The 25,056-nt window shown below is 40.9% G+C and overlaps 1 protein-coding gene across 21 annotated transcripts in view; it reads left to right on the top strand.

The window, feature by feature from the left end:
- Window positions 1–25,056, top strand: part of hspg2 (heparan sulfate proteoglycan 2) — a 94,462-nt gene that overhangs the window by 44,476 nt on the left and 24,930 nt on the right. For 8 of the 21 annotated variants that reach the window (XM_085393440.1, XM_085393424.1, XM_085393428.1 and 5 more), the window contains 41 exons: window positions 900–1,031; window positions 1,393–1,537; window positions 2,106–2,263; window positions 2,387–2,527; window positions 2,664–2,827; window positions 2,902–3,081; window positions 3,275–3,471; window positions 3,780–3,927; window positions 4,421–4,548; window positions 4,778–4,864; window positions 5,092–5,150; window positions 5,402–5,469; window positions 5,633–5,773; window positions 5,947–6,120; window positions 7,018–7,197; window positions 7,287–7,405; window positions 7,509–7,620; window positions 8,270–8,383; window positions 8,564–8,691; window positions 8,806–8,892; window positions 13,334–13,401; window positions 13,531–13,592; window positions 13,701–13,841; window positions 14,637–14,828; window positions 15,175–15,213; window positions 15,708–15,812; window positions 16,320–16,598; window positions 16,700–16,753; window positions 17,397–17,480; window positions 18,215–18,307; window positions 18,394–18,483; window positions 18,773–19,003; window positions 19,094–19,207; window positions 19,301–19,428; window positions 19,841–19,927; window positions 20,097–20,155; window positions 20,325–20,489; window positions 20,596–20,706; window positions 20,936–21,036; window positions 21,138–21,318; window positions 23,650–23,709. In XM_085393440.1, the coding sequence (XP_085249566.1) occupies window positions 900–1,031; window positions 1,393–1,537; window positions 2,106–2,263; window positions 2,387–2,527; window positions 2,664–2,827; window positions 2,902–3,081; window positions 3,275–3,471; window positions 3,780–3,927; window positions 4,421–4,548; window positions 4,778–4,864; window positions 5,092–5,150; window positions 5,402–5,469; window positions 5,633–5,773; window positions 5,947–6,120; window positions 7,018–7,197; window positions 7,287–7,405; window positions 7,509–7,620; window positions 8,270–8,383; window positions 8,564–8,691; window positions 8,806–8,892; window positions 13,334–13,401; window positions 13,531–13,592; window positions 13,701–13,841; window positions 14,637–14,828; window positions 15,175–15,213; window positions 15,708–15,812; window positions 16,320–16,598; window positions 16,700–16,753; window positions 17,397–17,480; window positions 18,215–18,307; window positions 18,394–18,483; window positions 18,773–19,003; window positions 19,094–19,207; window positions 19,301–19,428; window positions 19,841–19,927; window positions 20,097–20,155; window positions 20,325–20,489; window positions 20,596–20,706; window positions 20,936–21,036; window positions 21,138–21,318; window positions 23,650–23,709 (5,106 nt within the window). The remainder of the gene's footprint in view (window positions 1–899; window positions 1,032–1,392; window positions 1,538–2,105; window positions 2,264–2,386; window positions 2,528–2,663; window positions 2,828–2,901; window positions 3,082–3,274; window positions 3,472–3,779; window positions 3,928–4,420; window positions 4,549–4,777; window positions 4,865–5,091; window positions 5,151–5,401; window positions 5,470–5,632; window positions 5,774–5,946; window positions 6,121–7,017; window positions 7,198–7,286; window positions 7,406–7,508; window positions 7,621–8,269; window positions 8,384–8,563; window positions 8,692–8,805; window positions 8,893–13,333; window positions 13,402–13,530; window positions 13,593–13,700; window positions 13,842–14,636; window positions 14,829–15,174; window positions 15,214–15,707; window positions 15,813–16,319; window positions 16,599–16,699; window positions 16,754–17,396; window positions 17,481–18,214; window positions 18,308–18,393; window positions 18,484–18,772; window positions 19,004–19,093; window positions 19,208–19,300; window positions 19,429–19,840; window positions 19,928–20,096; window positions 20,156–20,324; window positions 20,490–20,595; window positions 20,707–20,935; window positions 21,037–21,137; window positions 21,319–23,649; window positions 23,710–25,056) is intronic. The other 13 variants (XM_085393434.1, XM_085393435.1, XM_085393441.1 and 10 more) reach the window with 9 other exon arrangements.

The raw sequence follows: 25,056 nt of genomic DNA, 5'->3' as shown, positions 1-25,056 counted from the left end.
TGGTTAGCGCTGTCTCCTCAGTGCGAAGGTTCTGGGTGCAAATTCCACCTGGGGTGTTTTGTGTGACATTTGTATTTTCATGAGCTATTTCCAGACACTCAGTCTTCTTCGCACAGTCCAAAGACATGCATGGGGTTAGGTTAATTGGTTATTTTAAACTAGCTGTAGGTGTGAACGATTTTCTGTCTCTATGGTTTAGCCCTCGGACAGATTGGTGGCCTCTCCAGTGTGTACCCTGCTGTTTGCCCTATGACAGCTGGGATAGGCTCCACCCCCCACCGCCATATCCCAGAACTGGTTAAGCAAAGGAAAATACTTGCGTGTGAATATGAGCACACTTATTTAAAAAGAAGGAACAAATCATAGGCCTCCGAAACTTTCCACAAATGTATGTATTGCCACTGAGAATAAGTCGCTTTACTGTGAATGTGACCTTGATGAAGAAAAAGAGTCCATCAGCGTTTTTTTGTGTGTACATATTAATTAAGGATAGGAGGATAGATCCATGATAGGTGTCCTTCTTTATCATTCTTTATGTTGAGTGAGGCCAATTAACACCTTCAGGTTCATATATTAAATCCAGAAATAGTGGTATTCATCTTCTTATTTGACTCTGCAAAAAAGCACCTTTCCCATCCATCCATCCATCCATCCATCCATCCATCCATCCATCCATCCATCCAGCCATCTCAGGGTAAGGAGCCTATCCCTGCTACCATAGGGCAAGAGGTGGGGTAGCACCTTTCCCATAATGCTAAAAATGATTGGTTTCAGTTTAGGTTATTGGTTGCTGGTGCTAAGCAATTGCTATGAGCCTTTCTGACCTTGATTCAAAGCTGCTGTTTATGTTGTGAAGGGATATAAATTTGCTATTACTTTTCATCTTGTCATCACTGCAGCCTCCAAGGGCCCCGATGACAGGTGTGCTCCTGAGCAGTTTGAATGCCTGAGTGATAACAAATGTATCCCAGCTAGTTACCAGTGTGATGAAGAGCCAGACTGTGAAGACCGCTCCGATGAGTATGGCTGCAGTAAGTCTCACTCCAGTGCCTGTCCACATCTGCCTGTTAATAGACTCATTCTCATACACATTCAACTGCTTTCTTTCATATTTTCATGCAAATCACTTCTCTGACACTACTCTGTATATTGCCTCCTTTGTACACTTTGCCTAATTTTCTGTGAAACAGGCTTTTTTCACATGTATTCAGTGAAACACAGGGCTTTTGTGAGCCCTCCATCCCTGAACTAAAAGAAAATTGTCTGTCCATAGCAGAGAATTTGACTTCCTCAGCCTTTATGAGCTTCACTCGCCAAATTCCAGTGACATGCCAGCTGTTTTGTAAATGTGCATTTATTTTTTGGTTTTTTGTCCTTTTTGACTCCTCACAGCCCCTCCTGCTGTAACAAGCCCCCCAGAAGAGTCAGTTCAGGTTGCACGGGGAGCCACAGTAACATTCACCTGTCAAGCTGTTGGAGTGCCAACACCCATTATCACCTGGAGACTCAACTGGGGACACATTCCTACCAGCAACAGGTGGGTTTGATAGGAAATTCACCACCTCTGTGCTTTTTGTTCATCAGGTCTATAATCAAACCTAATTTAGTGTACACATTCAGAAACTCTTAACCTCTGATAATTCAAAGTTTGGAGAAAACACAGTCAAAATGGCCTAAAATATCTATGAATTGGAGTTTGTTAATGTTATTTTTTAGTCAATCTGTTTCCAATCTGATATCTGATAAAAGCTAGAAGTCATCTGCAGTAGTCGCTGAAGATTTGAAAATCTCTGTGAAGGTATTTTCCTCTGTGATACAGTTTCAGGTGAGGAGGCTGTTGACAGTGTAGCTGATCGTCTCAGCTTTGACTCTTCATCTTTAGGCCCATGATTGTAATTACCCGAATATTTGTGGTGTACTCCAGCTCCAGATGTTGCCGTTTCGAAATGTTCACTCTAGGCGTAGACGACTGCATGTGTGGTTTGGGCAATTACATTTAAAATTGATGGGTTTTTGTGTAACAATGTTTTCTAAGACTGTAACAGTGAGATGTAAAGGAAAGCTTTTTATCTTATTCCAATGGTGTTTTATTTCTCTATTCTCAGGATTACCGTGACCAGTGATAATGGCCGTGGGACCCTCATTATTCGTGATGTGAAGGAGTCAGATCAGGGGGCGTACACATGCGAGGCCATTAATGCTAAAGGCTTGGTGTTTGGCATCCCAGATGGAGTGTTAACTCTTATTTCAAATCCAAACCAAGGTACGGACACATCCCTTGGGCCCAGCGTCAACGTGACTACAGTTTTAACAACAAACATTAAGTTATGTACCTTGGAAACTGTAGGATAACTGTAGATAAGTTATATCCACTTGTTCTTTCCAGGCAACTGTCCTGATGGTCACTTTAGCGTGAATGGCCGCTGTTTGTCCTGCTTCTGCGGTGGAATCTCTAAAAATTGCAAGAGCACTGGACGTTATCGCAACCATATCAGTCTGCGGTTCACAGAGGAGGAAAACTTCAAAGGCAAAAAAAGCTTTTAATCCATATGCGTATGGTTTAAGCTGACAGAACAGATAAACTGTCAGCTGAAATACCTTTCAAACTTTTATTCCTAACATTAAGAGCTAACATAAAATAAATCTGAACTTGTCAATTCCAGGAGTGAACGTTACCTACCCATCGAGACCTGGTACTCCTCCTCTTTCCTCCACTCAGCTCCTTATTAACCCGGAGATGGAAGAGTTCCAGCTTGTCGACCTCTCACGTCGTTTCCTTAACCTCGACTCCTTCTGGACCTTGCCTCGCCAGTTCCTGGGCAATAAAGTAAGGAGAAAATAATTCACAAGTCTCATTTTAATTGACACGCTTATTCGTGTTAATCATTCCATTTGTTTTAGATCGATTCCTATGGAGGATCATTGAAGTTTAAGGTGCGGTACACACTAGCACGCGGATTGTCCGAGTCTGTGGAGAAGCCAGATGTGACGCTGGTTGGAAATGGGCGCAGGCTTGTGTACCGCAGAGGCAATGGCACCCCTCCCAATGTGGTCAACCAAAAGGAGATCAGATTCACTGAAGTAAGGGCTCTGGTTCATATTCTGCACAATCCTGTGGTAACTTTGTAATGATGTAATGATTATATGTGTTTTTGAAAATGTAGAAAGATTTTATAGGTCATGACGGAGTAATAATCTAATAATGATCAAAAGTAAGATGAATTAAGCACTTCCACATGCATTATGTTAGTTAACCTAATTGTTACATTTTTAGGACAACTGGCAGCACTCCAGTGGTCGTTCTGTGACCCGAGATGAGCTGATGATGACCTTGGCCAACCTGGAAAGCATCAGCATCCGCACCAACTATGATAACCACATGGTCAGTGTGGCACTCAGTGACATTGTCATGGATACCACGACTGTGGAGTTCAGCGTTTTGGGTCATGCTAAGGACGTTGAAGAATGCAGGTGCGTTAAGTGAGAAGGAGGAAACGCCCAGTCTGTTGGGTTTCTCCAGTGTGTACACATGTAGTGTAAAGAGCACAATACAGTAATAAATGGATTATTTCATCGCAAGGGCTAATTTTATATTTATACTTTGGTGATTATTTATAATAGTTTCATCTCAGTCTCCTTTGTGTCTAATGCAACAAGAACAACAAAAAGTCTGTTTTTCAGTCAGCTGTTTTCTATTTACCGCAAAGTGTTGTAATTTGCCTCATCATAGTTTCATTATGAAAGCAATGCTTGATCATTTGTATTTTAATCTTTCCCAGATGTCCTCCTGGATACACAGGCCTGTCTTGTGAGATGTGCTCTGCTGGTTTCGAGCGTGTTCCTGGTGGCTTGTATCTGGGAACCTGTGCTGGTTGTAATTGTAATGGACATGCTACTGCCTGTGATCCAATCAGCGGACAATGTCTGGTAAAAAACCCCAAAACAAAAAAAAAAATGAGTCAGACAATTGTGTCTGCATTAGAGGATGATTTGTTTAGCCCAGGTTAAAAAACAAAAGCAGGACAAAATAGGTTGTTTAGTCCTTTTTAAAGGCTTATAGAGCCTCACTACCAGCACATATGCAAGTAACACCTTTTGATTCAAACAGGAAAATAGTCAGAAGTTGGTTTCATGGTGGATGCATAATGGAGCAAAAAGGCTAAGAAACAGTTCCAGCATATTATTCACTGCAAAACCCAAACTTGCTAGTTATGATATAAAAAACACCCCACATTTCCCCATGATTCCAGTCTTGCATGCATGCTTGGGTCCAGGTTTATTGGTAGAGTCATTAACAATGGTATCACTCTTCTCATTGAATTCTCAACAATAGAAAAACCCAAAATATTCTCGAAAATGTTAAATATACTTTGAGTGACATCTGTGTGAGTGAATTGACTGTGTGTTCTCCTAACCACAGAGCTGCCAGCACAACACAGAGGGCCCTCAGTGTGACAAGTGTCGTTCTGGCTACTTTGGCGACCCAAGCCGAGGCCGCCCTGATGACTGCAAGCCCTGCCCTTGCCCGTACACTGAGACATCACGACGGTAAGGTCACAGACAAATGCTCAAACACATCTACAGTACAATATGGAAGACTAATGCATGCGGAAACAGTCTTCAAACAAGGTTTCATTGGTAAATAAACTGAGCTTTCTCACTACTCAAACTGAGCTCATTCAGATACGAGAATACTGAGAATACTGCATTTCACATGCTACTCATTAAACTGCAGCTCCTAGATTTTGATTCATTATTCTTTCTGCGGACCTTGTAGGTTCTCTGACACCTGCTTCCTGAACATTGACCAACAGCCAACATGTGACGCATGCAGGCCCGGCTATACAGGAAGACGCTGTGAAAAGTGAGGAAACGTATATCATTACCTGTACCTTATCGCTGAGCGTAATTAAGAACCTGTACGGATATGAATTAAGCTGTATGACACACTTGGGGCTGTTTGCGACAATGACTGTTGTATTGTATGGTGCAATATTATACAGGTGGTTTCTCAAATATGCCAAATGTATTTAAAATTAAAATTAACTACACTTTGATATCTACTATATCTCTGTCTGTTTTTTTTTCCAGGTGTGCTCCTGGTTATCAGGGTAACCCTCTTCTGCCTAATGGAAAATGTGTCCCTGTCTGTGAGTACACTTACATTAAAGAAATCCAAATACCTTTACATTATTGTTTGGCTTGTTGAACTAGTCAGTTATCCAGCCGTATGATCACAAGAAGATCTAAATCTTGTGCAATGATTCCCATCAGTTTTTCCCTCCTGGGGTTACAGTAGATTGTAGTGTGTGGTCATGGCTTAGGTGTGCAGGGTGGCTGGAACCCTCCCAGGTGGACTTTCTTCTCCATATGTGATCTTTCCACTGCTCTGTCCCTGCAGCAAACCCATCTACCAAGTGTGATGAGAGAGGAATTGTCAGCTCCAGCAGCGGGCCATGCAGCTGTAAGGTATGGCTGCAGTATGGTAAACATTTAAATCGTCAGTTGTTATAAATCTGCAAGGCTGAGTTTTTCTGCTGCCATTTTTTATCAAAGGATTGAAGGGCTTGACAGGCACATGGGCCACATATGTGACTGTGTTTGTTTATTTGCTTCTTTGCCTACGTTGCAGAACAATGTGGCAGGCGCTCTGTGTGACGAGTGCAAGCCTGGGTTCTTCCACCTATCAGGGTCCAACGCTGAAGGCTGTCTACAGTGTTTCTGTATGGGCGTCACCAAACAGTGTTCCAGCTCCACTTGGAATAGAGAACAGGTGGGCTGCCAAGCTCTGAATGGAAAAAGAAGGAGCACATATATTTGGCACCATGATGTCACTCAGTGTTTGCTCACTAATGCTGTATCAGCAAATCTTTTCAGGTTCTAGATTGTTTCTAGTTATAAGCAATGTGCAAACGCTTCAGTCAGACTTGTTTCTGCATCTCTCAGGTGCGGGGCGGCGTAAACGGGCAACTCTTCTCCCTCTCCAATAGTGCCAACACTAATACCATCACTGAAGGCATCTCACAAAGGGGCTCCTCTGAAGTTGTCTACCGTTTCTTCTCGAGTCTCCCTAATGACATCTACTACTGGGTCCTGCCTGAGAACTTCAGGGGAGATAAGGTGAGGAAAACTAACAAAACAACAACCAAGTGAGTAGCAGGCAGGGAACAAGGAAAAAAGCATGCATGTTTAAGGTGATTTCTGTTTTCTGATTTCTATGTTGTCAAGTAAGAAGGCTGCCTTTATCCATGCATTGAGGCTCTTTTGGACCTTCGAGTCAAAGCCAGTCAAGGATGTCTTGTGACTCCCCTCACAGTATCGGAGGGGTTAAATACCTTTCCACTATTCAGTTTGTTGAAATGCTCACCTTTTCAAAGCAGATGGCCATACTTCACTAATCTGTTTCTGCTGGGAGTTTCTTTCTGTTTAAAACTGATGATGTCTCTCGGCTGTCTCCAAACACTTGCTCAAAGGAAATTTGTGCTTCTCTCTGTATTGTCCATCCATCCATTCGCTTCCGCTTATCCTTTTCAGGGTCGCGGGGGGCGCTGGAGCCTATCCCAGCTGTCATAGGGCGAGAGGCGGGGTACACCCTGGACAGGTCGCCAGTCTGTCGCAGGGCCAACACACAGGGACAGACAACCATTCGCACTCACATTCATTCACACATTCACACCTAGTGACAATTTGGATTATCCAATTAACCTATCCCCACAAGCTGCATGTCTTTGGACGGTGGGAGGAAGCCGGAGTACCCGGAGAGAACCCACGCGAACACGGGGAGAACATGCAAACTCCACACAGAAAGACCCCGGCCTGATGTTGGAATTTGAACTCAGGACCTTCTTGCTGTGCGGCAACGGTGCTAACCACCGTGCCACCGTGCTGCCTCTGTATTGTAATGTCTTGATATTACTATGTAAAGTGCTCTTAGATGACCTATGTTATGATTTGGCACTACACGAATAAAACTAATTTGATTCGAATGAGCATTTGTTTTCAACATGTTGCTACCAGGTGACAGCTTATGGCGGAGAGCTTCGCTACACAGTGAGCTTTGAACCATTTCAGCGCTCTCTTGTGATTGATGGTCAGCCAGATGTGGTTCTCCAAGGCAATGGAATCTTCCTGGAACACTACGCTCAAACCAGACCGCTCCCACGTCTCCCACAAATTGTCACTGTGACCTTCCGAGAGGTGTGTTTCAGTGTTTTTTGGGAGTTTAGCTAAACCTAAATCCTCATCAACATTTCACTTTCGCTTAATTGTTTTTCTCTGGCTGACAGTCTGAATGGCGTCGTGCTGACGGACAGCCGTGTACTCGTGAGCACCTACTGATGGCGCTGGCAGACGTTGCTGTCTTCATGATCAGAGCCAGCTATGCCGACAATTTGGCTGAGAGCAGGTATGCTGGGAGGTTCCTCAAAGAGTGTGGAAAAGTTTCACAAATCACATATTAATCCGAGAGGATCACACTGCTTCACATGTCTTTTTTATGCGTGATTTAGTGTCTCAGATATCCAGATGGACATTGCTGTTCCTCACTCAACTGGGTATGAACGTGCTCTGGAGGTGGAAGAGTGCGCCTGCCCTCAAGGATACAGAGGACCATCTTGCCAGGTACACATGAGGAGAGTAGTCTAGATTATTCTAGATGAGATGACAAAAACTTAATAGCTGCAACTAATGATTATTGATTTATGATTCTATTCATTGTTATTAGTTGTACAGAAAGAGGCATTTTTGCTTTGGAGTTTTTAAAGTAATGGAAAATGAAAAAAATCTGCACTAATGTCTCTTTATAAATAAATCAATAATTATTTATACATGTAGTTTTGCACAGGAAATATTTTCCCTCAAGTGAACTACAGCTGCCAGTTAAATCAGTTTAATGTATCAAAGCAAGAATAACAGGATGTTAAACATTGATGGTTGTTCATCTGAGGCTAGCTTAGCTTCAAGCTTCTGTAGTCCGTTCTATGTGAAACTGCAAACTCCATCTTCTGATAATTCAAACTGCTGTTTTGAATTGGTACGAGCAACTTTGCAACCTTCGATTTTACTGAAGTTATTCTGACAAAGGAAAGAAAGCAAAGGCACCACAGATGTGTCTAAGCTTGCTAGAAATAAAGTCTCTTAATTTTTTCCATAATACTGCTTGGCGATAATTGCAGTCTGTCTCGCTCCGGCAGTGGAACAAAGACATTTTCCTGTTTGTCATCACTTGTCTCTCACCTGAGGTGCTTTTCCATTTTTTTCCATTCTGCAGGAATGTGACGAAGGGTATACGCGGACTACCTCTGGGCTTTACCTGGGCACATGTGGGAGGTGTGATTGTAACGGTCACGCCAGCAGCTGTGACCCGGAGACCGGCAGGTGTCTGGTAGGTTCTGTGCTACTCTTCCCCTCTCTGTAGCCTTTGTCAGTGCTGAGCCGTCTTTGATCTCTGACACGGAATGTGCAAATTATTTCTTGGCAAATCCCAACATGTGGCTACCTAAGTGCCATATCTTCAACTGTTCCATGGATCACACCCCTTTTTTATGTGTTTCCTGACCTAAAGCAATGTCTCCATAACACTGCTGGCTCAAGATGTGAGCGCTGTCAAAATGGTTTCTATGGAGACCCTGTCACGGGTGGTGCTCAGGCCTGTAAGCCCTGCTCCTGCCCTGGAATCTCTTCTAATAACCAGTAAGTTTATGTCAGAAATCATTTTCAGTTTACTTTTTTGTTCTTTTTCATGCTAAAGTAAACTGTGTGCAGGGCAGGATCATTCTCAATCGTCATCTCTGTTTTTTCAAACAGATTCTCCACGACCTGCTATCTGGATTCTGACGGCCAGCCGACCTGTGACAACTGTCCTCTTGGATTCACTGGCCGACGCTGTGAAAGGTACGTTGCTCCTCTTCTATTTCTCATCTCTCTATTTTTCTCTTTGTCTTCCTCTCAGGGTTGTCTAAGCACTGCTCAGTGTTTGGGGTTACCTGGCTGGCCGGCAGAAAGGTTTCCAGGGGCTGGCAGTAGCACAGACTGATTTCATTCACAGGAGAGGGATATAAGCATGTCTGTGGTTCAAATTTCCCTTTTTTTCATGGTTTTTGTAGCTGAAGTATATCAAAGGAGGGATGGGATCTCTAATATATCTTTAAGGTTTTGTACTGTGTCCTCACAGAGCTGCTGGTGGTTCTCAGTGTTGTATTGTGGTGTTTTGATTTGCAGATTGTGAAGTTATTTCTGCTGCTACTAGTAGTTTTCTTCGTCCCACATGCGACACAGACCACTAAGGTTATTTCTCCTGTGGCACAATGCTGTGTCTTTGTTGTTGGCTAAGTTCCCTTCGTTGGTAACGAGGATGCCATCAGTCAGATTAGATTTTTTTTTTTTTATAGAAAAGAAATATGCTGAAGGAGAACTAACAGTTTGGAAATAGACTTTTTTCCCTCTGTATATCTTACTTTTGCTTTCTTCTCCTTTTACATTATCTCCAGAAGCCTTTTTCAAAGGTTGCCTTCTGCTTCACCTTTTTGCTTGGCTGATAGAAACACATTGTAGGTGCTGGCTAATGTGATTTCTGCACAGATCAGTTGTTTTGGTCATAAATGTAGATGTGGCATTTATGTGGACTGTCTGGCTAATGAATCTTTGCCACCCCAATGGCAAAGATGAAAAGGTGACTTGGGTACACAGCGCATCTTGTCATTTACTATGATATGAAGTCCCTGCCTGTATCCCTGCCTGATTTTGCTATTTTGATATTAAGAGAAGAGATGCCATCTGCAGACAGTTGTGGGGACCCATTCCTGGAGAAGCACACAGAGGGCTCCCTGCCTATGGGATGTGGATCTGAAACAATATTCAATTTCAACTGGGATAAAGAATTAGAACTAAACGGCAGTGGAGATGATGACAGTGAAAATCCTAGGCCTGTTACTACTATTATCCCTACTAGGGCTTTATTGTCTACTGCATCACAGCATCACAGAACTCAATCAACAAAAATAATTGGGGTGGGCGTTGTTTCAGTCACCCCCAAAAAGTTAGTGTCCAGACTCCCACCACGCTTCACTCCAAGCCCAGAGCGCAGACAGTCAAGCTTCCAGCAACTTCTCCGGCTTCACCTGAACTCCTTTAACCGACGACTGACCATGCTGGAAAGCAACACGCTTGATATGAAGGACAGCATTCATAGTATGGAGAAACAGCAGAGTCTTCTCAGCTCCCAGCTGAAAGACGTTATCAGTCTGCAGACAGCCTCAGAGAAGAACAAGAAAGTTAGCGAGCTGGAAAAGAGCTACACAGAAATGGAGGCTCGTCTGAGCAGACTAGAGGGGCGGTTAGAGATCCTAATAGATGGTTTCACAGCCCTGGCTCAGGAGATGAACAAGATGAAACGTACAAGACACATTTCCCGTTCACTCCAAGAAAAAAGGGTTCTGCCTTCACTCACAACTGTCATTGCGGTCCCATTGCACTCAACACCTCAGCCTCAGGTCAGAGTTATACCTACTAAAATGTCTCTCACTAGTAAAGCCACTGTTCCCAAAAGCATACCGACTCCAGGTCTCCTCTCAAACAAACACAAATCTGCTCCTAAGACAGATAGAAAAGTCCAATCAGTGAAAAACACAACAAACCTCCAATCAGTCAATAGGTCATTCAAAAATCAGTCTTCAGCAAGATCAACAGTCAGGTTGAAGACCAGCCAAAGTAAACCTAACACTAACTCAGAGTCTACACCTCAAACTGTAGTGAAGCCTCAAACAAAAAAGCCGGAGGGCAGGAGGGCTGCTGTGACACCAAAACATAATTCACAGCCAAGGCAAACAAAACTAAAGGAAGTTAAAGAAGAGGCAACAATCACAAAATTTCAAGTGGACCCACCACCTCACAACTCAAAGCCTGCTAAAATCCCTCAGCTGCAAAAACAGTCTGATCGGGCCAATAAAAAGGATCCAGCTCTACTTAACATAAACAATGGCCGTAAAAAGACAGTGATAGCAGATGCAACAAAGAAGGCTCCGGAGAGTGTGAAAACTTCAGAAGATGATTCAAAGAAATTGCCAAAGCCTCACAAAGGTAGCTCTAACCCAGATAAGAAAAAGACTGAGCACAAGTTTGCTCATAAGTTGCCCTCTCACAAAACGAAAAATTCAACCAAGGTCACAGTGACAGCCACAAAGACTGTTAAGGCTACTACAGCCAAGAAACCTAAAACAACAGTAAGAAGGACAACTCTTGCTCAAATCAACGCTACCTCTCCAAAGAAGAAGTCGAACATAACGATAAAAAGGACATCAAGTCCCACTAAATCCAAGGCTGTTGCTAGGAAGAAAAACACTAAAAAACACCAACATAAAAAGAAAAAATATTTTGAATCTGGAGTTTTGGACCTGCTGAGGCTTCTAAATGGAGATTCTAAATCTGCTAAGCAGAGCAGGAATCAAGAAGGTTCTCTACATATTGTCTTGGGAAAGCTGGCCATTCCCATCAAAATTATCCCTGATGACTAGAAAATATGTTGTTGTTGTATAATTTTTTTTCAGTTATTTTTTTTTTATTTCTCTGATCTTGGTCCTATTTATATATACTACAATCATATCAATGGAATATAATGAAGGCACAAATATTACAGTACTTACAGTATTTTACAGTGACTTTTAATTTATTAAAGGTATACTATGCGTTTACAGTATAGACTAATACAAAAGTGTTTGGGGGGGATGTTTTCCTCTGCAGAAACCCAACCATTTTTTGTCATTTCTTCTCTCCCCTCTTATTCTGCTGTGTTTGCTACATTTCTAAGCTGCAACTTTTATCCCAAACCAAAAACAAATTGCAGGTTAGTCACAGTGGATATCTTTAAAAATGTTCTGTCCTCTGCTCTCTGTGTGTGTTTGACGGCTGAGCTGTGCTGCTCACACAGAGCAGAGACCACAGGGGACAGCTTGAAGCAAAATTCCTCTCCCTCTTACTTGTCGAGTCATAAAGAGGGGCCGATTTTAAAGGGACAATGCTTTGTTTTTGCTTTGTTCTTTTTGGTTTTTTTGCAAACAGTAACCAACAAGTCCTGCATTTGATACCTTTAGTGTATTATTCCTTTAGTCTTTAATGTAGATGCTTACATATTTTTAAGTGTATTATGTGGCAAAGTACTGTCAGAACTATTGCACACAATTCCGCTATGAAGAGATTGCTTAGCATGTGAACCTTTCATATGTGTACTTTGTTCACTTCATTATGGGCATGCTACCTCAAATTTGACCCCTAAATGTTCCTCTGCAGTCCAAGGCTTTGGACATAAAAAAAAAGAATCCAAGGGCAAAATTTTAATATTGTCATGTAAAAAAATGAGTGTTGCTTTCTGCTTTTGGAGATTGTGCTTTGCGTTTTATATTTTTATAATTTCCATATGATGTTCTTTCAGTATGACAATTTCGATGTACTGTATGTTGATTTTTGTTATTATGATGTCTGTAAAACAAGATTAAGTTAACTCCTTTTGGAAAGTTCTTGAAGTCCCAGTAGACAGTTTGAATAGTGTTTCTGAAAACAAGTTTATAGCATGGAAGTCTGCTTTCTTGGCTGTTGACCTATGGACCTGCCAGAGGATAGGTGAGGTAAGACTGACAGCAGTCGTCCCTGCACAAATCGGGTTTGGATGAGCTGGGTGACAGTGCCAATGTATGCTTGAGCTGATGGTGCTTTGCTTTTCTTTGTCGCACTATCAAAAATGATCACTTTCTTCTGCCTTAGCATCTTCTCTTTTATCTATTCCTAGTAGCTACTATTCCTACCTCTGCTTTCTTTGTTGTCACATGAGTTTAGATTAATAATTGTTTTCATCTTGATCATTTTTTTTCTGGTTTTCTATAAATTGTAGTGTTTCTGTTCATTTGAAAAAGAGATTTCTCATTTTCAGCTGTACAACACTCCTGTGAGAGATGGGATCAACATCTGAGACATGTTGAAAGTTTTATCAGAGGCTGTGCTTCATCCATCTCCAGTGCAGGCAGTGTTTAAAACCTGTTAGTATACAGCGGAAAAGCTGGGTGATTTGGTTCATGTTGATGTAATGCTAGCTGTCTGTGTAGATGCGTATACTTGCTGAATGGAGTAACAGAATGGTACATGTGTTTCTTGTCTGAGTCACTCAGTCCTTTGTTTCTTGCTGAGGTCTGGTTTGGGTCAAGAAGATGCCTTAAAGGACATTATTCATCAAATTTATCTCTTCTAGCAGGCTTCCCAGCTTCCTGCCCCATTGTTCCTCAGGTTAATACTTTTTGCATCCTTCTTGACTGGAAATATTTACTTTAACTATCTATTTTTATTTCAGATGTGCTCCAGGATACACTGGTAATCCAATGCTTGGACAGAGCTGTAAAGTTGGCAATGGACGTGATGGTAAATTCAGTATTTTGATCTAGAAAAATAACAAATCTGTGCCTTATTTTTATAAGGAAAATACAAGTTGCAAAGATACTATTCAATACAGAACTTACTGTAATCTTCTACCTTTCTGCCGTGTGACAGAGTGCTATAACTGTGACCAAAGAGGGCATGAAAGCTGCAATAGTGGTGTGTGCAACTGCAAGGTGATCAGACACCGTCACTTCATGTTTGCATTAATTCCTTAGGTATTTTCACCTTCTGAATATTATAGCATGGGCTGCTTGTATCTTTTTCCTCTGATGCTGGTGTAGATGAACGTTGAAGGCCAGTATTGCTCCACCTGTAAGACTGGGGCCTTCCATCTGAGCCAAGAAAACAAAGATGGCTGCCTGTCCTGCTTCTGTATGGGTGTCACTCAGCAGTGCTCCAGCTCAACCTACTACAGAGATCTGGTAAGACTTTAAATAATAGTAAAAATACAAAAACAGATAGGGTCAAGGCCCAGCAAAGACTCCAATATGGCCTACTGGGCAGCGTTAGAAAATGTGATGGAGGGCATAAATCTTGGACTTTTAACTGTATTAGCATAAGTTTTACAGTGTTTCCTGCTGATAAAGACCTCCGTTGTAGTCATTCATACTACACCAAAGTAATTAAGTAACAAATAAACAATTGAGTGACAGAAAGGTTCCTGTTTTTTTTCATTATTGCAACTTCCCCCATTTTGCTTTCTTCATTGGTACCTTTTTTAATGTATCTTTTGTAGTGGGTCTCTATTAAACCCTGCACTTTCATTATTCATGTGCAAGAAGACCTTCAAGTCTCATGCAGTCTGTATCAAGCCTGTTAGTCTGCTTCTCCCTTCCTTTTAGCAAAGTTTTTTTTTCTGATTTTCTGCCTCTTGGAAATGAAAGATTTCAGCACATGGTGGAAGGGTGTTCTGTGCTCACAGCCAGAATATGAGAATATGACATCACCATATTAGGGGTATCAACTTTCGCTGATCTGAAAGTGTAAAAATGTGTTTGAAGTGGAGCGTTTAAAACCGTCTGAACTCTGAGCATTTGGATCAAAGAGATTACTTATCTGTGGGAATGTTTAATAGGAGCGTCTTTTATCACTTTAAAACTTTGCGATTAAAAAATGAGGAAATGCAAAATATTTTTCTTTTAAGCACCTTATTTATTAATGTTTTTTAAGTGGTACTGCATTATTTAGTGGCTTGTATACTTAAATTTGCTTTGTAGGTGTCCTCAGTCTTTTCTCCAGGGAACTTCCAGGGATTCGCTCTGGTCAACCGTCAGCGCACCAGTCGCATTTCCACTGGTTTCACTGTAGAGATTTCCAATGAAGGCACTCAGCTGTCCTACAGTAACTTTGACTACCTGGGACAGGAGCCTCACTACTGGCAGCTTCCAGGAGTTTACCAGGGTGATAAGGTCAGTATTAAAAAGAATATACCACAGATACAACAGTTAAAACACCCCCATGCTGCATATAAACATGCTCAGCAGCACACATCAGAAACAACTAGACCATCCTACTCAACTATTTTCTCCCTTTTGCTGCTTTTTCTTACTTCAAGCTTCAGCCAGTCCTTTTAGAGTGAACTTGTTTATCAATCTTTGCGTGATTTCTTTTCCTTCATTCCTGCAGTGGTTTCATCTTTTAAATCTGAACAGCATTTATATTGGCAAAATAATTTGTATAGATTTGATGGCCCCAGTGACGACTCACATACTGTAGCTTGTTCTTTGTGTTTGTCTCCCTCTCCACGCTCTATAGAAAAATTCTCATTTTGCTCGTGTGAAACGAAAAGATCAGGTATAAAGTTGTTGTATGTTGTGATTGCTATTAGATCATATAAAATCTGGTGATTTTTTTCTGAAGTGCAGTGTTATCTGGCATGTTTCAAGTAACTGTACTGCATTTGAAATACGCTGGTTGATGTACAATAATAATAATTATCATGTTATGCATATATCGTGAATATGCACTGAAAAGTTCTGTGATCATTTATCTATACTGGCACAGTTATTTATTAGATGCATGCCATTTTTACAGCTGTGCATGCATTTTGCAGCTGAAGGTGGCAAACAAAGGCCCCTTAGAGTTACCCACTTTTATCAAAGTCCATATTCCACATCGCTTTCTGCTTCACATGATATAAGCCTTGTGGATTGATCATTAATGGTCCATTTAAAAGAGCTTCATAAACTTTAACTTTTACTGGAATAACACTGCCATAACACTTGCAAATACCATCAGCTCAGTGGTGAGCAAAGTGATCAAAGAGCTTACTTTATCCACATCAATAGAGTGATTCATATTTGCCAGAGGAGCAGCTAAGGAAGGATGCTTCCATCTGGAACCTAATGGCCACTCAACGTAAAGACACCCACAGAACCAAAAGAGCTAGTCAGGTATTTGGTGTGACCTGCACTGTAGATCGGAGAATGTAAAACTCGTTTGTCTAACAAGAATAAGTGATGCACAGTGTTTTTGTGGACATCTATAGAAGTAACAACATCATCTTGGTTATTAGATGTAGCAGCATGAACACTTGGGTTTGATGAAGTGGGACTGAGCAGAAGCACATCGTCAGATATGAGCGTGTGTGCATGTAAGTGAGTTATAGAGAACTCTGGCATGAATAGCAAAATCTTAGTTTCTTACGTGAAAGAACTTTTTAAGTGTTTTGTTGGTGTGACTACATTGTTTGAATGGAAATAATAGAATGAGCCTATCATGGGCAGCATCTACAGTAACTATATAAAAACTGATTGCATGTATAACCTGGTGTTTCTAAATAAACTTTGTCACTTTTATTGATGGTCAAGCAAGGTTTCCATGGTAGGTCCCCCTTCTCTTGGAGTGGGTATATATCAGGTTACCTATTACCTGTCTCTGGTACACCACTTTCCCCTCAGGGTGCTGTCAGAGAGCTGGATGATGAAGTCTGGGCACTTCTCTCTAATTTCTCCAATGGGCAAGCTGGTTCTCCTCCATTTTTTCCCTCCTATAAATCCTCCTCCTTTCCTCCGTACTCTTCTCCCTATACTTCCCGAGTCTCGACTTCCTCTTCGTCTTCCTCTCATTCTCGCTGGTCTTTGCGTAACCCGAGTCCCCCACCCTCCCCATCTGGTATCGCTTCAGTTAGACCAACTCGACCCCAACCTTACTCCCCAGGACATGCTCCTCATCTCCAGGTACACTCTGTCAGAGATTGCAAGAGGTTTCGTTTATTTTTCGCAACCCTTATGTTGATGTCTTGCATTTCTTTTTGGGGCCTGGTTCTCCCGTGAATCAGCAGAGCAAGAACACAGTGAGCAAGACTTATAGTACGACTGGTGGGACCAGCAAGGTAGATAGTGGAATGACTGAGTGACTAACTTCATGTACATTATAATCTTAAACCTTTAAAGTTAATTAACAACTTTCTTTTTTTATTTGTTGAGGGTTGTTTTTTTCCAGATATTTAAAATAAAACTTAATTATAATTTGCGACATTAATGCTGAATATAATGCATGTAGTTCATAAACACTAGAGAATGGGTAGTTGACTTAATTCTAGTGATTAATTGGAATGGAGGTATTTTTTGTTGTTAAGCAAATCACTCCCACTCATTGCTGTCACAGTGTGCACTGTAATTCTCCACTTAACACTGGTTTTTATAATGGCCTGTCATTATGCTGTTGTCTGGTTTAGATCCCCATCTAATTGAGGCACTTGTTAAGCTGTCATTGCCGTATTACTGACTGTGCAAGTTGCTGTTTTAGTTGTCAGGCAAGGCACAGTGCAAGTGCTCTGCTGTTATCGATTGGCAGCAATGAAACTCCTACGTGAAAACATCTACTTCAAAGTGTTTAGTTACATGTTATGTTTGTCCCCGATACTTCCCAGGCATACTTTCTGGAATTCTTGCTTGCTTGCTTGTGATTTCATCTTGCTGCTTAACTCTCGCTCGCTTCCTGTGGCTTATTCTCCTTCCTCCTTTGCCTCTCAGTACTTTCTGGTCTACAAAGGTTTCAACTTGCACCAGGATGGTCTGCTCTACTGGCAGCTTCCAGGGCAGTTCACAGGGGATAAGGTAATTGTGAAAACGTGGCTCGCTCCTGGTCATCCCCTTAGAGGTCACATAAAATATTGCACTCCTATTATCCTCAAGCATTCCTACATACCTGTCCACAAAACCTATGCCCATAGTTTTCCAGTTGTCCCCCACCCTTTCCCTTCAGTGTAGCTTCTTGATTTCCTGTCCTACATTCCTCCTATGTATTAAAATGTGAGGGCTTTTTGCCATGTTATGATTGGAGTTTTAACTGCTTGGCTTTTTGTAAAGTGAGATGTAATGCAAAGGTCAGAGATCATGTTATTAGATTTTCTCTTAATTAAGTGATGAAGTGATGAAAACATGCGTGGCAGTATACGTCTCACATGAGACAAAAGCAGCAGATGCAGCAATGTCATGACTTTCATTCTTTGCTATGGCCTCCGGCTTCAAAAGCATACATAAAGCAAGTTGATGGTATCTTTCTTTGTTAATGGCCTTGGAAAAAATAACCTTCACAATCACAGAAGCCATTAGACATCCTTCCCATGGATAAAATTCAGGGAATGCACTTTTACATGTATTTACAACTCTGCAAAATGTAAAGATGCTCACATGTTGGAAAAAAATCAGTTTACACCTTTATATCCTCCTATCAAAGGACTTGTTGTCAGTAAAAACTCACTTTCAGAAGCCACCAATGTGTTTCACATTTCTCTTTTATCTTGAGAACTGCAACACTCATTAACCTGACATTAAATTTCACGCTTTAGGTGGGGTCCTATGGTGGAAAACTTAAATATACCATTTCCTATGTGGCTGGTCCGAGAGGAACGCTCCTTGATGATGCTGACGTTCAGATTATTGTGAGTATCTCTGGGAAGTTTGCTGTTTTCTACCATTGTTATATGCATTAGGAGGATTTGCTCACCTGCTTGTGTTTTTCCTTCAGGGTAATGACATCACCTTGGTAGCCCGTCAGCCTTGGCAGCGGAGGCAACAGGGCAGAGAGATGAATACATTTGAGATCGTCTTCAGAGAGGTGAGTGGTTCATAGCGTTAAGTTATTTTATAAGCCAATTTAATTACAAGTTAGATTTTTCCAATTTAAATATATTTTTAATTTTTACTATAGGCCTGTGTTATATATATATAGATAGAGATAAAAACTACAGAAAATTTTAGGCTTGTTGAAGTGAAACCATCCACGACTGAGCCTGTCCTTTGTTTTCTTATCTTCCTGAAGCTGAACATGCTAAAACTCACTTTTCTTAAAATCTATTCATAATGCACACCAATTGCTTTAGCCTATTTTTTTTCCTCCCTACTAGGAAAATTGGCGTCGACCTGATGGCATGATTGCCACTAGAGAGCACCTGATGATGGTTCTGGCTGATCTCGATGACATCCTGATTCGAGCATCCTACTCCACAGAGATGCGCTCCTCCAGCATCTCTGACATCAGCATGGAAGTTGCTGTGCCCAACTACAGCGGCTTGGCACAGGCCCTCGAGGTGGAGCAGTGCCGATGCCCACCTGGATACCAGGGACTCTCCTGCCAGGTCAATATTTTTTTCAATAAATTTCTCAGATTTTTCTTTCTTTTTCCTTTTTACCTGATTGTGCCTAAATCAAGTATGTGTCATTTTTAGGACTGTGCTCCTGGCTATACCCGCACCGGTGGTGGCTTGTACCTGGGTCACTGTGAGCTCTGTGAATGCAATGGTCACTCTGACTCCTGTCACCCGGAGACCGGCATCTGTACAGTACGAAGCACCAGATCAGCTAATGATTGGTATTTTTCTTTGAATTAAAGCTTCCTGACAAGATCTCTAAACAGAGTATTTGCCTTCTTCCAGAGCTGCCTACATAACACGCAGGGTGAGCTCTGTGAGCAGTGTGCTCCTGGTTTCTTTGGTGACCCCACTGTTGGCACTCCAGAAGACTGCCAGCCATGTGCCTGCCCTCACACTGACCCAGACAACCAGTAAGTTCTGGCACGTATATTAAGACGTTACATTCCAGCTCTATTTATAGCTCAGGACAACTGTCCAGTGCAATTAACCCTGTCTTGTAGATTTTGGAGTATTGGTGAAACATTACCCTGTTTACTACAGCCTTATATCAAATCCTGCGTATTTCATTATCCTGATGAAAGTGTCTGATTTTGCACTTACATTTCACTTTACCATAACATAATTTTGCTGTTTCATGGCAATGAAATACCAAATCTGTTGAAAATAATAATTTTGAAAAACAATTGTAAAAAGGCAAAGTCTTAAAGACTACTATAACTTCCATAAAGGACCCTAAGTCTAGTCAAAATTACAAGTAAACACCAATTACTTGTTAACTGAGTTTCTAGACCAACACTTTTACTGTGTGTGTAACTTATGCAGGTTCTCCCCTACCTGTGAGAGCCTTGGAAATGGAGGTTACCAGTGTACTGCCTGTCAGCCTGGCTACACTGGCCAGTACTGTGAACGGTAAGATAACTGCTACTCTCAGAGAGAATACCTCATGTGTTTATTTCAGAAAAACCTTAATAAGATGAAATGCATCATTTATTAAAATACACCTACTGGAATTTCTGTAAAAGTGCTTTTGCTTTCCATGGACTGTTGTGAGACGGGGGGTTTTTTCTGTGCCTGTTAGTTGTGCTCCTGGATATGTTGGAAACCCACAGGCAAGAGAGAAGTGTCGTCCAAATGATGGTAACGTTTCCATGCTTCCAATAAAATAAATGAAAGCCTTGTGCTGTAACTGTGCATGAAATCTATAGGAAACATAATAATTCAGAAATTTATGAAATTTTTGACTGTTCTTACAAAATTCTTCTCAGAGTGAATTCCTGAGTGTTTATATTGACCGTTGCACCTCCAGTTGCAGCCCCACTCGTAGTCAGAATTTATCCAGAGAGAGTCCTAGTGCCACAGGGAAACCCTGTCACTCTGCGGTGTCAGGTGTCTGGATCACCTCCGCACTATTTCTTCTGGTCGAGAGAAGATGGACAGCCAATCTCCGGCAGTGCTGAGAGACATAGACAAGGTACAAGATTCAACCCTTTCACCCTAAATGTAAATGAAACTGACATGATCGTATCTTGTATAGTAGAATGATGATATATATGCAAATGCGAAATTTGTGTGTGCAGGAGCCGAGCTGTACTTCACCAGCGTCCAGCCAAAGGATGCCGGTGTTTACATCTGCACCTGCCAAGACCAGCGCAGCACTAACAGGAGCCACGCTGAAATTGTTGTCACAAGTGTGTATGGGTATCACTGTCACATTAAGAGAAAGATGTTTTTCCTGATGCTGCCTGTTAAAGAACACCAAATATATGTCAGCTGTGGTTCAATAAACACTGATTTTTATGATGAAAAAAAAGGATTTGGGCTTTGTGGTAAATTTAAATTGGTGTCTTGTGTTGCGTTCTGAAATCCTCTTGAAGTATTTTTAAACAGTCAATGTAATCTAACTCTCCCTGCCACCAGGTGTCCCTTCCAAACCTATCCAGGTAATCGTTGAAGAGCCCAAATCCCAGACTATAAGGGTCGGGTCTACTGTCCAATTCATCTGTACTGCACAGAGCAAGGTAACGCTGGCTCATCCTTTATTTATGAGACACTGAGACAGTGTTTTGGAGACGCATACCCTGTGAGATTCATATATGTTTATCTGCTAACTTACGTACAGTCACCAGCCTACACTCTGGTCTGGACTCGAAGCGGCAATGGGAAACTTCCCAACCGTGCCATGGACTTTAACGGCATCCTAACAATTCAGAATGTCCAGCCTGAGGATGCAGGTGTCTACATTTGCACAGGTTCCAACATGTTTGGCATGGACGAGGGCAGAGCCATCCTCTACGTGCCAGGTTCGTGATCCTTGGCACCGCATTCCATTACCCATCACGCCTTGCTGCCATACCAGCTGTGACTACCATACTTTCTCATCCTCACACATTACCCCAGTCCGTCGTCTTACAGTAGTGCATGCTTTTCGTTTCACGCCGTGTGATGTAAACATTCAGCTCAGGGTTAACAGCTTCCTAAGCGCTTGCAGTTCTAACTCCCAGTGCTTTCGCCCTCTGCTCTCAGTTACCACATATATGACATGTCTGACCTCATGCTGCCAATCAATCAGCTCTCTTCTCTGCTTTTTTTTAACTTACAGTCTTTTGTGTCTCTTAATGTGGTTTCCTGGAATATATATGAAGAAATACAGCTTGTGGGTTTGGTAATAACTGAAACTGTAGAACATAAGATATAACACACAATATACATGGGCAAGCATACAGATTAACTAATGGGCACTCAAAGGTCATATCTCTTTTGGAGATGTGATTTGTGGACAATGCTTTCTGCCAACACTCTGATGAAGCTACTGCTGATTTTTATCTTCTTGTTTGTTTGTTTTTTGGTTTATTTTTTCATAATTAATCGGTGGTGGTCTGGTTGCTTCCTGATTACTCATAGATTTTCTTGTTGGTGCCGCCAAACATTTTGCTAGCAGGGTGCTGGATTCTGGTGTGCTCCTATGCTCCTCCCTGGCTTAAGTGTAGTGTGTGTAGCGTAGTGCATAAGACGAGGGGAAATGCGGATGCCACGATGTGTGCTTAGTGACTCTGTGACTGACATTCAACTAGGACTTCACTGTAAAGGATGAATAGGAAGAAGTCCTACTACTCTTGAGTATTTGTGTTACCCAACTTTTAAAGTGTCCCTTCATGAAACTACTGGCTGCTTTGTTACTCCACTTACCATCCTGATGATGAACGTTGTTGAACAAAATGGTGCTACTAGTCACACAGTTGGTTAAATCTATGTTTAAATTTACTGTTGAACTGTGCTGTACTGTTGTAATAGTAATGTTTCATTCCTTTAGTGTTAGTCCACCTTTGTATTGATTGCTACTTCTAATTTTTTGTTGGTTAAAAACTTCAATATCTGACTTTTTCATCTGACCTGCAGAAGAAAAAGAAAAAAGCATGTATTAAATCAACTACAATTGTATATTATGTTTTTTATTTACACTTTGTCAATGTTGTTGGTGCTTTTGATTCTGTGATTGACTGAAATTTGTTAGCCTAGAATGTTTTCATGAAATCAAATATATAAGAAATGTAGATTTTGGGTGGCTTTTTAAAGGAACCTTTAAAAAAGGCAACGTGGACACAGTTACATGGCAAGATGTTTGTTTACATTCACACAATTTTAAGTATTTTTACTAAAAAAAAATACTTTTTAATTTCACAGGTTAAACTTTAAATGTTGTCTTTTGGCTTTATTTCAGTCGACTGAGTAGATTTCTTTATTTTTCATTCTTATTAATTCAAAGGCTACATGTCAGCATGTATACACAAATGTGCTTTTAAATATATTTTTAAATTTACTCTCCTTTTTTTTACTTTCTTTTTAAAACACACCAAAATTATGTAATGTACACTACAATGTATTTATATTAACTGTGAAATATGTTTAAAAGAAAAAAAGTTATTAAAAGTATCACATATAGAACAAAGAGATTTTTTTTTACAGCCTCACTCATTTACATCTATAATATATTTTAGATTCAGGGTGACCACAAGCTGTATGTTGGCTTTTAGCACCTGAAATTTCTGTATTTAAAACAGCTTCTTGCTACTAACCTGCATGTGGCTACTTTGTATATCTTAATTTTGTGTTGCTGAACAGTTCTCATAGTGATGCTCTTTGAGTCTGTGTGTCTGTGTGTTTGTATGTTTCATGATTCTTTTGTCTGTTACACATGTGGTGGTCAGACTTTAAAGTCTAAGTGGGTTTTCCTCATTGTTAGATAAGCATAAAACTGATACATTTCAAAGCATCATTTCGGAAACTATCTTGACTCACACAATATGTATTAGGTAAGTATTAATTTGAATGCATGAAGCTATTTAATGGCACCACGAGTGACAAATTCTTAAACAATTTAAAAAAAACCACAAGCTGAAATGGAAAAACAAATGTCAAAGTGGTGCCATTTGAATTCAATCCCATGATTTTTTAACATGTTTACATCGTGTGTGATGATGTTTGCAATCGAGTGGGAAAAACTACGGCGACTCACATGCAAGGACGGATGTAAGTGTCTCTGAGGAGATGCGAGGTAAACCACCGTTACTTCAGAAAGCTGACCTGTCAGTTTACCTGTTCCCTTCATCCCTTCCTCCCTCCCTCATATCCAGAGGCCTCACAGACTCAGATGTTTTACACATCCTATGAAATGTTTGAAGGACGCAGACATAGTAAGTCCGCATGAGCATGATTTCTTCTACAGGGTTCCCTAGAAGGACCCTCCTCTCTCTGTCTCCTTTACATGCATGCTCTAATCTTCCACAGCATGGATGCGCTAGTGATTTGGTAACATCCATGTACAACCACCCAAGCAACAGCTGCAGACGCTGCATAAATAATAACCTGGAGCATACATGCTCTCTTATGTGGTGTTCAAAAAGTATCAAAAAAGTCGAATTTAGAGCTAAAAATGTGTTTTTTGTGTCCTTCTTAGAATTAAGGCTTATAAGATTGTACATGAGTGTTACTGGTTCCTACTTGACTTTTTTGGTTCATTTGGATCCATCACTGCTGGGAAAAGTGCATGTTCATTCCAATGGGCATCTCCTTGTGAATGTAGAGTCTACTTTCCATCATTTAGAAAAAGACTTTTAAAAATCTATTTTTTTCAGTCACTGGAGTCCTTTCAGTTACTTTATCGTCCTAGTTACAGATGACCAAAAAAGATGAAATATAACGTGGACAAAGTAATTAAGTATGTTTTGTTAAAATAATAATTGTCCAGCTAATTTTCTGGTTGTGTACTTGCATGTTTTATATGACAGAATGTCATATAGGAAATGTCACTTCATCCTTACCTTCTTTTCCTCTTCACTTTCCTCTATCGTTTCAGGAATCATGCTAAACTTTTTTTATACTGTCATCTGGGCTTCAAACATCATACTGTGCTTAATACATCTCATCACAACCCCATTGCATCATAGCTAAATGTGCATAGCAGACTGGAGTCCACACTTCCATTTGTGTGAAGAGATACTCAGATGGAAGTGTACTTCAAGTAACACCGTGAGTGTTTAGGCTAAACTATACTGCAGTGGCTTCATACAATCAAACACTGTATGAAGAAAATATTTGTTTCTTAAAGCAGTATCTTAATTCTAGTGTGATTATAGATAGTTGTTTTCTGCAGTGGCCACAGGTGAATTAGCTCAACGAGTAACAGAATGGATTTCCATATAATATCTGTGGTGCCCAGAGAATAACTCTTATTCCCATGACTATTTTCCAGACTCACTCAGTGCTCAGTTTATGTTTTTTTGAATAAAATTCCTCAACAACTTCTTTATGGATTGCCATGAAATATGCAGCACTACACATATTCACATCCTTTCACAACTGTTTGTAAACACCAGTAAACCTTTCACATAGCACCATCATCAGGCCGAGAGTGTCAGGTATTTTTTATAGCCCTAAAACTTGTTAAATAAAAACTTCCAATCTTTTTGAGCTCTTCTTAAAATGTGATAATTAGCAAATTATTCAATATATTTCCTAAACACATGCAGGTTAACATGTTT

This window comes from Rhamphochromis longiceps, linkage group LG20 (genome assembly GCF_057381845.1).
Source record: "Rhamphochromis longiceps isolate RC_006_pf linkage group LG20, R_longiceps_female_GT1.1, whole genome shotgun sequence".
Taxonomy (NCBI): domain Eukaryota; kingdom Metazoa; phylum Chordata; class Actinopteri; order Cichliformes; family Cichlidae; genus Rhamphochromis; species Rhamphochromis longiceps.
Note: the sequence above shows the minus strand (reverse complement) of the source record. Positions and strands in the feature narration are given on the sequence as shown.